Below are 12,705 nucleotides of genomic sequence, written 5' to 3'. Positions count from 1 at the left end.
AGGAACTGAAAATGGCAAAAACAACAAGTTGACTACATTGATCAAACATGTAACAAATAAACTGCAACAAACCTTCTGGCAAATGGTTCAGAAAGTGTGATTAGGAATTCTAAATGTAATGTAAAATAATTAATAAAACATGGCGTTGCTCAGAGCACAAAGCATAGAATTGGACTGACTAGATCTGCCCTCATGGATCGCCACCGATACCCAACCTAGAATTTTGTTCAATATCAGGATCGATACAGATATTAATATTGAATCAGTGCATCGCTACTTCAGGTATCAGCATCAATAAAAAAATCCTTTAACTTACTCTGCTTTGAAACAACAATCTCTATTTTCATTTTAATCCATTTTTCTGCATTAACAGGATCACAGGGCGTTCTGCCGGGGTGAGCAGAGGAAGTCACAGGCGTGTGCGGGGCGGGCGGCTCTATTTTTGCACGTGGTGATGTTTATGACATCATCCGCTATGCTCTTGTGGTGACCGTCAGTTTGGTTCCTAAAACTCAAGCTCTGTGGCCGTGTAAGTGGTGTGGTCTCTGGTTTCACTGTGGTCAGTTAACGTTCAGGCGTAACTCCTCACAGAGCTACGCTCTCTAACCTCAGAGGTCTGAGAGAAGGCTGGACCAAACGGATCATTCGAGACAAATCATCTCCTTTTTCACGCCTCCTGAATCAGAAACCACGTTTATTCACCGGGTTTGTGCAACAGTTTGATCTTCATGGAGAAATGAAAAAAATCTGGCAAATCAATGTTCAGAATATTAAGTAAGGTTTTATTAGGAAATAGAGGTCAAATCTGTCTACACAGCAAAAGCTTTTTTCAACATGATGTGGGTCTTCTTCTCTTTGGCTACGTTCACTCTGTAGGTCGAATTGCATAATTCTGTTTTTCTGTATTTTCCAGGCACATAGAGTCATTTTATAGCACAATACCTATTTTAACTTCAGTTGTTATAAAAATGTTTTACATAACATATATGACTTAAAAGAAATTTGACTTTATAATTTAACACTTTGAAATTGGGCCTCAGTCTCTTTAAAATCTCCTGCTCTTTCTGAAGCTCCGCCTTCAGGAAGTCATCACAACATGGCTCCTCTATTGACCTTTCAGCAACGTTTTTTTTTTTGCTAGTGTTTCACTGAGAATGAACTCAGCAGATGTTTGCTAATTCCTGCTGGCTAGTCTGAAGGAGCAGAGTGGAGGAGTGAGGTGGCTCGCACGCTTAGAAACTGCAGTTCAGAGGAGGAGCTGCGTCTCCAAAGCAGAGCTATGCCCACCCAGGCATTTAGCACAGCTGAATGGTTGCCATGGAGATTAACGGATTTCTCACACACGCATGAAAGAATCAAGGCAAAACTCCAGGTGTGTTTATGATGAGGGAATATCATTATGACATGATGTAAAGCTCAGAAAAGCTGACTTTACATAACACTGCCCCTTTAAAACAAAAACCTTCTAGTCGTGTGAGTCCCTTGCCTGCAGTCTGTGTGTGTGTGTGTGTGTGTGTGTGGGCGTGGTTGCGTGTGTCTGGGAGCTCGGTCAGCTGAGTTCAGCTCCACTAATCGGTTCTCTTTACCTGAACAAGAGTCAGAAAACAAACAGGGTGAATGAATGTGGTTACGGCCAAATGAAGCCGGTTCTAAACGTGTTTCATTGGACTGCTTCAACTTCGCCAGCGCTAAACGGAGGCTTAGAGACTTGGACGCGTTTTATTCCTCTGAACTGTAGAAACACAAAGAGCCACACGAGATGAGCAGCTGAACAGAGACTGAGCCAGAAAAAAACACAACTATGCTAAATGTTTCTAAAGCTCCTGAATTCACCGAGGTTTGATTGATTATCTTTGCTCCAGAGTGTGTCAATGTGCAGACACTGTGCAGACGTGGGCAAACCCAGGATAAATAAATGGCCTTGTGCTGTGCAGATGCTGTTCTTTAGCAGGATCAAAGATCACAACCGTGCATTTTCAATGATCCAGTTAATGTCCAGACCTAGAAGCAATTTCAAATCTGTGGTGAGATAAAGACACTGGCCATCCAATCTGATAGTAATTAAGATATTTGACAAAGAAGAATGAGCAATAATTTCAGTCTATAGATAAACAGAGCAGGTAGAGACCTAAAAGATTGCAGCTCTAACTCCAGGAAAAGGTGACACTGACTCACGGAGGCAAACTATAAATGATTTCCAGACTTTTCTGATTTTTTATTTATCGTGTCATTCTCCTTCTACTTCATAAAGCACAATATGTTCTCACAATCACTGAAAATTCCACCTAAATATGAAGGATGAGGATTGATGTTCTGCTTTAAAGCCCAGCAATAGTAAAAATCTGAGTGTGTATTCACACCGGCCCTGTTGATTTTGTTGTTAGTGGAACTCCAGTCCGTTTCCCGGGGAAATCCCGTCCATTTGGTGAGGTGTAAAGGCTCAAGCAAACCCTGACGAGGACCAAAAAAGTGAACTTTAGTCCACCTACAAACCTCAGTCCATGGTTTTGAAAACATTTAAAAGTCATGGAGTCAATATATGCAACGGAAGATCTGAGAGCAGCGCAGCAGACTGAGCACTTCATGTCCTCTGAATGAGAGATAACTTGTGGTAATTTCTGCTGTAAATGCCATTTCCACACCAGCTGAAAATGTAACAAATGTTGGAATTTTGATCTGCCATGGAGCCAAATGTAGCGAATGTGACGACACAAAGCTTTTACAATATTCACAGAATCTCTGCACTGTGAATCTTGTGACTCAATCCCCTGATGGCTGTGGAGGAAAATCACTCGCAAACAGCAAATTTTACAATTTTATCAAACTTAAAACATTTAGAAACCTCAGAGTCGATATATGCAACAGAGGATCTGAGAGCAACACTGCAGACTGAGCACTTCAAGTCCTCTGAATGTCAAAGAAACCGCTTTGACCCATGCCACCATTCTACCAGCAGTGAGAACAGATAATCCATTCATTATGTTGGAACAGTAATGTTTATGGTGGGTCCTGCGCCAAGCAGGACATAATGATCCTACCTTCTGCTCTACACGTTGCTCTGTCTGGTAGTCGAGGATGGGACTGAGGCCGTGTTGATCCGCCGCCACCCGACCATCCAGACTGAAGTTCAGGCTGATGTCGATGGGAGAGAGTTTATCCCGAAACTCGTCCTCGGCCTGCAGCAGAGACAGAGACAGTGAAAAACCCAGCAGTTACAAGCTGGAGAAGGAGACGGCAGAAAAAGCATGCAGAAGAAAAGAGATTGCAAACTGTAGTTGAAGTCAAAACACTGAATCACTGTGGTGAGTTTTTACAAATGAGGGGACTGAACTAGTGACTTGTGACTCCAACCCCTAGCCAGTCAGGGACACACAGTTTTCTGATGCTGCATTTTCAGCCTGACTCCACAAAGTAGGTTTTAAAAAAGGCGTTGGTACCAGGTAACCATTATTGGTGTAAAACTATTATACCCGAGTCCAGCTTCACTGAGTAGGTACTAGAACAAAAGGGTATTGGCTCACTAAACAAATACTTTGTTTATTGCTATTGCTGTTTTTTGAGGGGAACACACAGTTCAAAGACTCACCCGCAGGTAGATTTTGATTTCATGGCAGAACCCTTGACCATTTGTGAGGTTTAGGGTCCTCAGCAGGGTGGGCTGCTGGCTCTCCAGGAACAGCGCCCTCCTCACAGACTCCTTCTGGTTCTGCTTTGCTCTGTCTAGCTGCACTTCCACCAGGAAGCCTTCAGAGTCCACACAGTGGTGGAAACACGCATAGAAAAAAAAAAGAGTCCATCATCTCATTGCTTTTGGAATGTCAATGTATGCATAGCCACAGATAAACACTCTGACTGAAGGCAAACACACATGCACAGATAAATCCTCTTTTCTCTTCTGTGCTTCTACTGAGAAGCACATAAAACATCATCACACACCACATTAAAAACGCAGCAGAGACAATACAGAACACCATACTTTAAATAAACACACACACACTTCTCTAAACCGTACCCTGTATTTACACAATTGCTCTTTCATCTTGATCCTAACTGCCAAATTGACCGCAGAGAGGTCCAGCATACTTGTGGCTGCACAACAAAAGCAAGGTAATGGGGACCATGTGTGTGTGTGTCGGGGGGTGTGTGTGTGTGTGTGCCACTGTGTAGGGGTGAGCATGTCTTACCTAAATGAGAGGGGAGGTGCTTCCCATAGGCCTCCAGACAGAACCTGGTGCTCACACTGCAGGTAGAACAAGAAGAAAAGTTACTGCTGTTCATTCATTATCCATTATTTAGTCGTTGTTCAAGCACAAAGTTACAGTAATCTACAGTAACTGAACAGGCTGATGTTCCTCCTTGATATGGATATGTGGGTAATGTAGTTGGACGTGGTTTTGGGGAGGTGAAACCGAGCTGAGAAATATATTTACAGGGGTGTGAAAAAGTGTTTCTTCCGTCCTGATTTCCTTTTTTAAAAAATATCTGTCAGACTTCAGTGTTTCAGAACATCACTCTAAATATTAGTCAAAGGCAACACAAGTAAACAGAAAATACATTCACTGACTCCAGGCTCAGGCCTGAGTACTGCCACACCTTCTGTTTATCAAGACATCAACAGGACCTGCCTGCGACTCGATGGGCAGAACTGTCTTACAACTTGAAGGTTGCAGGTTTGATTCCAGCTTTCTCCCGTCACATCAGGATGTGGCGGGAGAAAGGAAAAACATTCAACCTCAATCTGAAACCAACAGTGATCCAAAACACACCATCTCTGAATATGTGAAGAAAAGCTAAATGCAGACTTTGGAGTGGCCTAGTCAAAGTCCTGACTTGAATCCTATTGGTTCTGTGGCATGAACTTAAGAAATGCTGCTTCCTTGTGGCTGAATTAGAACAATTCTGCAAAGATGTGAGGCCAAAACTGCAGTTATTGCTGCTGCTGGAATCAGGTTTTTCCTCCCTTAATAAACAACTGGATTTACAAACTGCATTTTGTGGGTTTTTTGTTTTGTCTTTGACCAATATTTAAATTGGTTTGATGTTGTGAAACACTGATGTGTGGCAAACGTGCAAAAAACAAACAAACAAGGAAATCAGGAACGAGGCAAACATAATGTTACACCCCAGTTCACAGAAGTTTTAAATTCAACCATGATCTGGATTTATTTTTATCTTGACTGATCAAAGCTTCAGAAAAACTCTTATCTTAATGTTGTTCATGTGTGTCAGAAGTGGAAAATAGTCCAGACTGACACTAATTCACAAGCTGGTTTCTGTGGTTCTGACTGACAGCAGCAGGTTGGAACAAGACCTAAGGGAGCCAGAGAGTGTCAGGAAAACAACCTGTCTTTTCTTACTTATATCCATCTTTCCTTCTTTCTTTCCTTCTTTCTTTCTTTCCTTCTTTCTTTCTTTTCATTTTCCAATCTGTGTAAAGCCCCCCCCCACCCCTGCATATTTCTTTGTATTTTACTTTCCTGTTGCACTTAAATATTTCAGATAACCAAATAAATGTTTGTATGACACAAAAGACAACCTGAGTAAACGATGATTTCATTTGTTTATGGAGAAAAATCTCTGCAGCCCAGCCTGACCCTCTTGTGACCCTAATGACTGGTTGTTCCTCTCTTGCCATCAGGTGGAATTTTGGCCGACTCTGCTCTGCAGAATTGTTTCCATTAAGCCACATTGGAGAGTTTACCAGCATGAATGGCCCTTTGCATCATCTCAAACGTGTTTGTGTTCGTACTTCGACTAGGCCACTTCAAAACATTTATTTTGCTTCATCAGAGTGATTCCAAAGTCGATTTGCTGATGTGCTTTAGGTCATTATTCTGGCAGCTCTAGACTCGCACTACACCAGACCGTGTTTGGTTCAGGGCAGACGTAAGAGGATGAACACCTTCCAAAAAGTTTCATTTTGACTCATCAGTTCACAGAACAAGTTTTAAAAAGTCCTAAAACATGAATCTTTGACGTTCTCTCTGGTCACTCGTGGTTTTGGTTTTTCCGTATGGAAGCCATTTTTGCCCAGTCTCTTTCTTATTGTTGAGTCATGAACTTTGACCTTAACTGAGGCAAATGTTCAGTTAGTTTGAGTTTTGGTCATACAGCACCACTTGAAAATAGCATCCTAAGAGCAGGTGTTAAACATATTTTTTTACTAAACCCACGTTTCTGTTTTACAAATCCTTTTCTTATTAGTCTGATGCAATATTCTAATTTAGTATTTTCTTATAAGCTGTAAGTGAAAAATCAGCATAATTAAAAGATGTAAAAACCTTCAACATCCATCTGTGTTTAGGGTGTGAATAGTTTTTCACACCTCTGAATGGATAGATAAAATAGAGCAGTAAAGTCATATTGTTGACCAGCATGGGATTCAAAAGTCAGCAATCCGTGTTAAGCTCCTAACTGCACAACTATTTTCTGCTCTTTTTCCATTTTTCTTCCAGCTGTTCTGCCTTTTTTCGTCCTCACATCCTTCTTGTTGCCAAGGCAACAAAAAAATAACAAGAAGCACTAAAACAGTACTTCCTTGTATTCGCTTAAAGAGGCTGAGATTAAGACGCCTGCCAATTTGGCTGACGCCACACACCAAATCTAAAACTGTTCCACACTTATGGCTAGGAAGTGGAAACTGTGGAAAGAGACTGAAAGCAGAATAAGTTCTCCTACTCTGAACAAAAAAAAAAAACATTTATGTGTTGGACAAAAACTAGATAAAATGGAAATAGGCAGAGTCCATACCAGGAAACGGAGACGTTTCTCTCTTCTGTGATGAGCGAACAGGTCTTCTCCTCCGGGCTGAACATGGCCGGCTGCATGGTGAGAGAAGCACCGGCTCTCACTATCGGCCGCGCTCTGATGGGGAAACACACAGCACGACTAAATGGCAAAGAAAATGTATGTAAACATCTGAATATGAACAAAGTATAAAAAATACGTTAAAAAACAAATCCTCTTGGGATGTTCTACCACTCAGCATTTGAGTATCTCTCTTGTAATCCTATTTTTTTGTCATTTATTAAATATCACTGTACAAAATAAATTGTACACTACATTAGAAAAAAAGCATTAAGTAAGTGTGTGTTTGTAGTTTTCCACAGTCAGTAAACATATGGAAGATGAATCACCATCGAGTGTTTTTCAGCACTTTTTCACGGAAGAGTAAAGGGAAAGTTCAGTCTCATTTTGCACAAGCAGCCACTGCTTTGTGTTGGGTCCATTACATTAAACCCTAAAATTCATTCAAGTTTATTAAAACGTGACAAAATGTGAAACAGTTCACAGAGTGTGCATACTTTTTGTCAGACACTCACTGTAAATATGCAAAGTGAGGAATAATACCTGTACAGGACGGCCTTATCAAGGCCGAAAGCACCAACAATCAGATCTGCAAAAAGCAAAATGAAGACATCAAAGTAGAGGCTTCATAGGTAAAAGTTGCATAAATGACGAATCCCGCTCTCTCGTACCTGGGTAGCCGTTCTGATCGATGTCCATGTCGCCTCGCAGAGCAAAGCCGAAGCTGGCAGGGAAAGAGCTGGAAGCCCATTGGCCAGAAAGAACCTGAGTGGGCGTGTCCTTCAGTCCTCCAGCGTGACCGTTATGGACGAAGACCACGCCCTGCTGCTGGTCTCCGCCGTACGGACAGCCGACGGCCAAGTCTGATTTCAGACAGCAACAGAACAGCATTAAAGCTCTCCATTCATGTGTTTGAACTGGAACGTTGCCAGGCAACATGATGCGGTTGTAAGTGTGAACAGGCAGCAAAATTCTCAGACGATATCAGGAGATACTGACTTTTTCCTAATGGGATCTACTGTTTTTAACCTTTCACCTTTTCTGCGTCATACTCATTCCGGCAAAACATTCTGTTTTCTCATCTCTACTAACTTCAAGTTTGATTGAGGAATATTGATTTCTATCTTTCTTCTTCTATATCTTGAACTTGTGTCTCTTTATGTGAGAGACACAAGGTGAATACTCATCAGCGGTGGTCAAGCTTCTGCTAATCTGCTAATAACATAGCACAAAATGTCCCAAGTCTTTTCTAAAGAAGTAGGTTTATGTGAATGTGGCAAGATAAACAACTTATGACCAAAAACCCACAATTTTGCACATAGTTGTGGCGAGAAACCGCAGGCAAATAATTAGATATTGTATCATGGAAGTCAGGACTTCATTAGGTAAAAGGTGCAGGCGTACCGTTGAAGCCATCCTGGTTGAGGTCACCCAGAGGAGCCAGAGAGGTGCCAAACCGACCGAAGACCTGTGAGCCCAGCAGATGGGTCTGAGCCGGCTCCAGACGCAGCGGGCCCCTCTGGAGGTAAACGTACACTTTCCCCAGCTCCTCCAGACGCCCGTTGAACCCCGGGTGCATGAATGTCGGCGCTCCAACAACCAGATCATCCAATCTGTCAACAGTGTGGAAAAGACAGGATTCTTAATAATAAAGACAGAAAGATGGAGGCATTAGAAAAGAGAGAATATAAAAGCACTTTGGATCGTGTTTAAAGGAACCAAAGGAGCTCAAGGACTCCTGAAAAACAGAACTGAAACACTGACTCTTTTCATGTGACGTCTCGCTTCAGAAAGCGGCCCAATGTGCCATGGCGGACATCAGAAAAACATATGAGTGATTATTCCTGTAAAGCTTGATTTCAGTATAAAAGTAGCCATAAGGCGCTGCAGGGTTGACAAAGACAGAGGATGGTGACGGATACCAGCCAGCAGTTGTAAGAACTGGCAGTGCTCTGTTAATTTGTGTATTTGCAGCGAACGCTTAACGTTTGTATACTTCATAAGTCAGTAAAATTACTAAGTTGCTATTAAGTATTGCATTTTAGCCAAGGTATGTATTTAATCATTAGTAGCCATGGGGGAAATGCCTGACCATCATGTAACCTAGCATGTACACAAAAACCCAGGTAGTATCTAGACTTTTGTACACTTTTAAGTCTGCTCTGATGTAAGGAGAAACACTGTTTGTGGCGTCAGTTCAAACAAAGTTGGCAATTTTAGCTAATCAACAAACACTCAGGAGGGAGAAGGTCTGCGTTCATAAGCTAGCTATTTCCAACTTTTGTAAATACTGTTAGCTGATGAACCCCAAGCAGGTGAGCTACTTCAACAGACAAATGTAACTTCACTGCAAAAACACAACATTTTACTAAGTATATTTTTCCTAGTTTTTAGAGTAAATATCTTAATACCTATGAAATAAGAGAAAACCAACTGAAAAGTAACATTTTAGCAAGATATGAAAAAGTTCTAGTCATTGGCAGATTATTTCACTAAAAACATGGGCAAAATATATTGTTATAAGAATCATTGTGTGCAAGTACTTTTTCATCAATATTAAGGAATTATTCACTTAAAACTAGCTCATAAAGTTTTAAAGCATAGATTTCTGGATCAGAAGTCCATGCTTTAAAGTTGTTTGTATGTTAATTTTGTCTTGTTTCAAGTGTACTAAGATGTTTGCACTAGAAACTAGACCAAAAGCTACTTGGTATGATTTTGTATTTTTTCTGTGTTGACTTGAACAAGTGGAAGCCTCCATCCTGGCGCCTCAACAGGGTGAACTGACATGGTTACAAAAGGTCAACAGAAGGAAGGAAAGTTCTTGGCCTCTTAGAAAATATACGTCTACTGATTCATCTGCATGGGAAGTGTTCAAAACTCCCTCAGTCGACAGCCGCTCCAGTGAAATCCACACACACACACACACACATTTATCTTCTGTTTTAGCGTATTCTCCCTCTGCTCTTATTTCAACCATTTTACATGCCACTACTTGGTGCCACCATGTGCGTCACCGCGCCTCCCTTCACTTACCCGTCGTTGTTGATGTCAGTAGCCGCCACTGCGTAGCCGAAGTAAGACCCCATCTGGAATACATTTCAAACAGGGCCGAGTTAGCCTGTAATCACACCACGGTGCACAGATCCCTCTCTTTTCTTTCATTTTCTCCTGCCTGTCCCTTTCATCTCCTGTCCCCTCCACCACTACCACTCCACAAGATTTGCTCCAAATCTCTCAATACCACAATCCCCTGGAGTCTTTTTTCTCCCTTTTCATGGAAGCTCAGTGTTTGAGCTCCTGCAAGACTGAAGTAACACAAGGAGCTGGAGAACTGAGAGATTCAAACTGTTTCTGGACGACAGAACTGGTCCCTGGTTTACTTTTTTGGGGATTAAACTCAAACAAATAAATTATGTAAATTGTGTTATCCTGAATATTGTCACCTTCCTAAAATAATTGCACAACTCCTTTACTTGCTGTTTTTTTTTCCAAAATAACTTTTGCCCTTAAATGGTTTATGCCATTATTTTAGGAAGGTGATGTGTAGCTACAGAATGATTTATGTTGAATCCTGTTGTAAGAGAATCCAAATACAATATTTCATCGTATTCACGTAGAAAATAGCCAAACTGAAGCCCAATCAGAGCTCCAACATTTGAAGAGTTCAAACGTTCTCAGAAGTTTTTGAGAGATTTCTTTTAATGTTAGGGACAATTGAGTAGAAAACATTTACCTTGACAACACTTACACCATAGTTTTCAAATGTTATCTGTTTCACAAATCAAAACACAACATAACCTGAAGTGGGCGTCCAGATTACATAAAATTCCAATGCAATTTTATTAAAGTTTGAGATTATACATGTGAAAAAGTTCAGGGAGTAAAAATATATTTTCAAGGCACCACCGTGTTGTACGAAGTCATCCTATAAATAACGGTGATGCTAAGCCTGTCACAATAAGCCATCAATCAGTCACATGACAAATTAAAATAGGCTCAATAATCTCCTTTTGCATGCTTGCTGACTTTCCTTGTTTCTTTCGTTCCACTATTAGTTTACAAAAGTCCTAATTGGCAGTTTTGTCTATTTTTCCAGTATGAAGTGTTATTTAGTAATTACATTGTATTGATTTTGAGAGAGAGTATTTGTATTATTATGCCATTATTATAATATTACTTAAAAACGGTAATATCGTCACGTTCCTAAAATAATGGGCTAGGTAATTTTTTTACCAAAATGATTTTTTCTTTTTTCTTAAACCATCTTTTGACAAAAAATGACTTGAGCCACAATCATTTCCAGGACAATACATTTGTCAAGCAAAACGTGTTAACGACAGGCCTGTAGGTGTTGCTATCAAAGAGAATTTAAAGAGGTCTATTAAAAATTGGTAAAGCACATATGACTTCAACATGTAACCCAAAAACCACCTAAAGCAGAAGGTCAGTGGTAGGAAGTTTCCCTTACTAAAGCAGAATGAATCTGAGTATAAATGGCGAACTTTGTGCTGCTGCTAAATTAAGCCAGTGACATTTCAGTCACTGAAATGATTCATCATCCCTGAGTGTGTTTTCAGAATGTGGTTTAACATCCAAACTGTTGTGAAACCAGCACCATATTCTGTTTTTGGCTTTAGTTTAAGGCTTTTCAGGAACTTCCAGCAGTGCTCACTGTAACCTTTGACCCCTCTAAGGGGTCAAGCTCTGGAAACACATACCTGTTCACCCGTCAGGTTCAGCACAGACTTCAGGTCCTTCCCACTTAAAACGGACACCTGCAACAAAACACGGATTTCTATTTTATTAAGAAGAAAAACAGCAATTTGACATCTTTAAACTGTTTTTAAGCTTCCATTTCAAAATGTACGGAACAGTAATAAGAAACTCCTTACTAAACCATACAGCATGAGTCCTTTTGGAACTCCTGCGATGAAATCTGCAAACAGAAACAGGCAATCAGTCCTCGAGTTTTCAAAGGCTCCCGTTTCCTGAAAAGACTTAATAATCCCCTTCCGTTTCAACACAAACATGTATGTTGTTACTCCGGCTCTCTGTACTGTAAATATGACCCTCACCTTCCTCAGCGTCCCCACTGAACTCGCCGCTGGTCACAGAGTAACCTGCAGGAGAAGCGGAGTGGGAGGAGGACAGAGCAAGGCATCGGAGATTCATTACAGTGACTGCAGGATTGCACAGTTTTACATTTCAAGAGTAAATCGGCTTAATGGAAACACACCAGTATAAAAAAACCTTAGTTTTTCTATTAAAAGTTTTGCCGCTAGGATGCGGTGGTTTTTCAGCCGATTTGAAATGTGGTTTTTTTGCAAAACTGCAATGGAAACCCTATTTTCACATGACACAAGTCACATGATCAACAACAGGAAGTAGTCGGAGGATGATGGTGAGGGGTGTTTTTTAATGACATTGTGTGAACAGATGTATTCATGTGATTTTAAATGTGTTTCTTAAACACCAACATGGCAAAACTGTGTCATTTTGACATTAGCGGGACATCGACACGGTTTTACGCGCATCTGTAACGGAAACACAGCTGATGTCATTGATGACAACAGAAGTTTTTGGTAAAGCACTTCTAATCATGATCAACAGTTCAGTTTTAGATGTAATACAGAAACATTTCTTCCTCTAGAAGCAAAACGTTTCCAGTTAGGGCTGAAACAGTTAATCGGAGTAATAGTGGTAAATCGATTATTGAAATAATCGTCAACTAATTGAGTAATTAATTGATTGTAAATTCAATCAACGAATTAACATTGATTGAAGTGCACCTTAAGTTCACTTGCTTAAAGGAAAACATAGTCGGAGCAGGGAGGAAGGCAAAACTGAACAGAAAACAAACATTTTATATTTTATATTAAAAAAAAACTTTGTCTG

General features: G+C 40.6%; 1 protein-coding gene across 1 annotated transcript in view; it reads right to left on the bottom strand.

The window, feature by feature from the left end:
• LOC116716709 (integrin alpha-5-like) overlaps positions 1-12,705 on the bottom strand; it is a gene marked incomplete at its 5' end in the record, with an annotated part of 40,003 nt that overhangs the window by 20,292 nt on the left and 7,006 nt on the right. Inside the window, 11 exons of the mRNA XM_032557528.1 lie at positions 3,039-3,176; positions 3,587-3,744; positions 4,185-4,240; positions 6,751-6,864; positions 7,351-7,396; positions 7,479-7,670; positions 8,212-8,420; positions 9,844-9,896; positions 11,529-11,585; positions 11,703-11,746; positions 11,886-11,930. Coding sequence (XP_032413419.1) covers positions 3,039-3,176; positions 3,587-3,744; positions 4,185-4,240; positions 6,751-6,864; positions 7,351-7,396; positions 7,479-7,670; positions 8,212-8,420; positions 9,844-9,896; positions 11,529-11,585; positions 11,703-11,746; positions 11,886-11,930 — 1,112 coding nt within the window. The remainder of the gene's footprint in view (positions 1-3,038; positions 3,177-3,586; positions 3,745-4,184; positions 4,241-6,750; positions 6,865-7,350; positions 7,397-7,478; positions 7,671-8,211; positions 8,421-9,843; positions 9,897-11,528; positions 11,586-11,702; positions 11,747-11,885; positions 11,931-12,705) is intronic.

The sequence above is a fragment of the Xiphophorus hellerii genome, unplaced genomic scaffold (assembly GCF_003331165.1).
Source record: "Xiphophorus hellerii strain 12219 unplaced genomic scaffold, Xiphophorus_hellerii-4.1 PGA_scaffold_81__1_contigs__length_211163, whole genome shotgun sequence".
NCBI lineage: Eukaryota > Metazoa > Chordata > Actinopteri > Cyprinodontiformes > Poeciliidae > Xiphophorus > Xiphophorus hellerii.
This window is presented reverse-complemented; position numbering and strand designations above follow the sequence as displayed.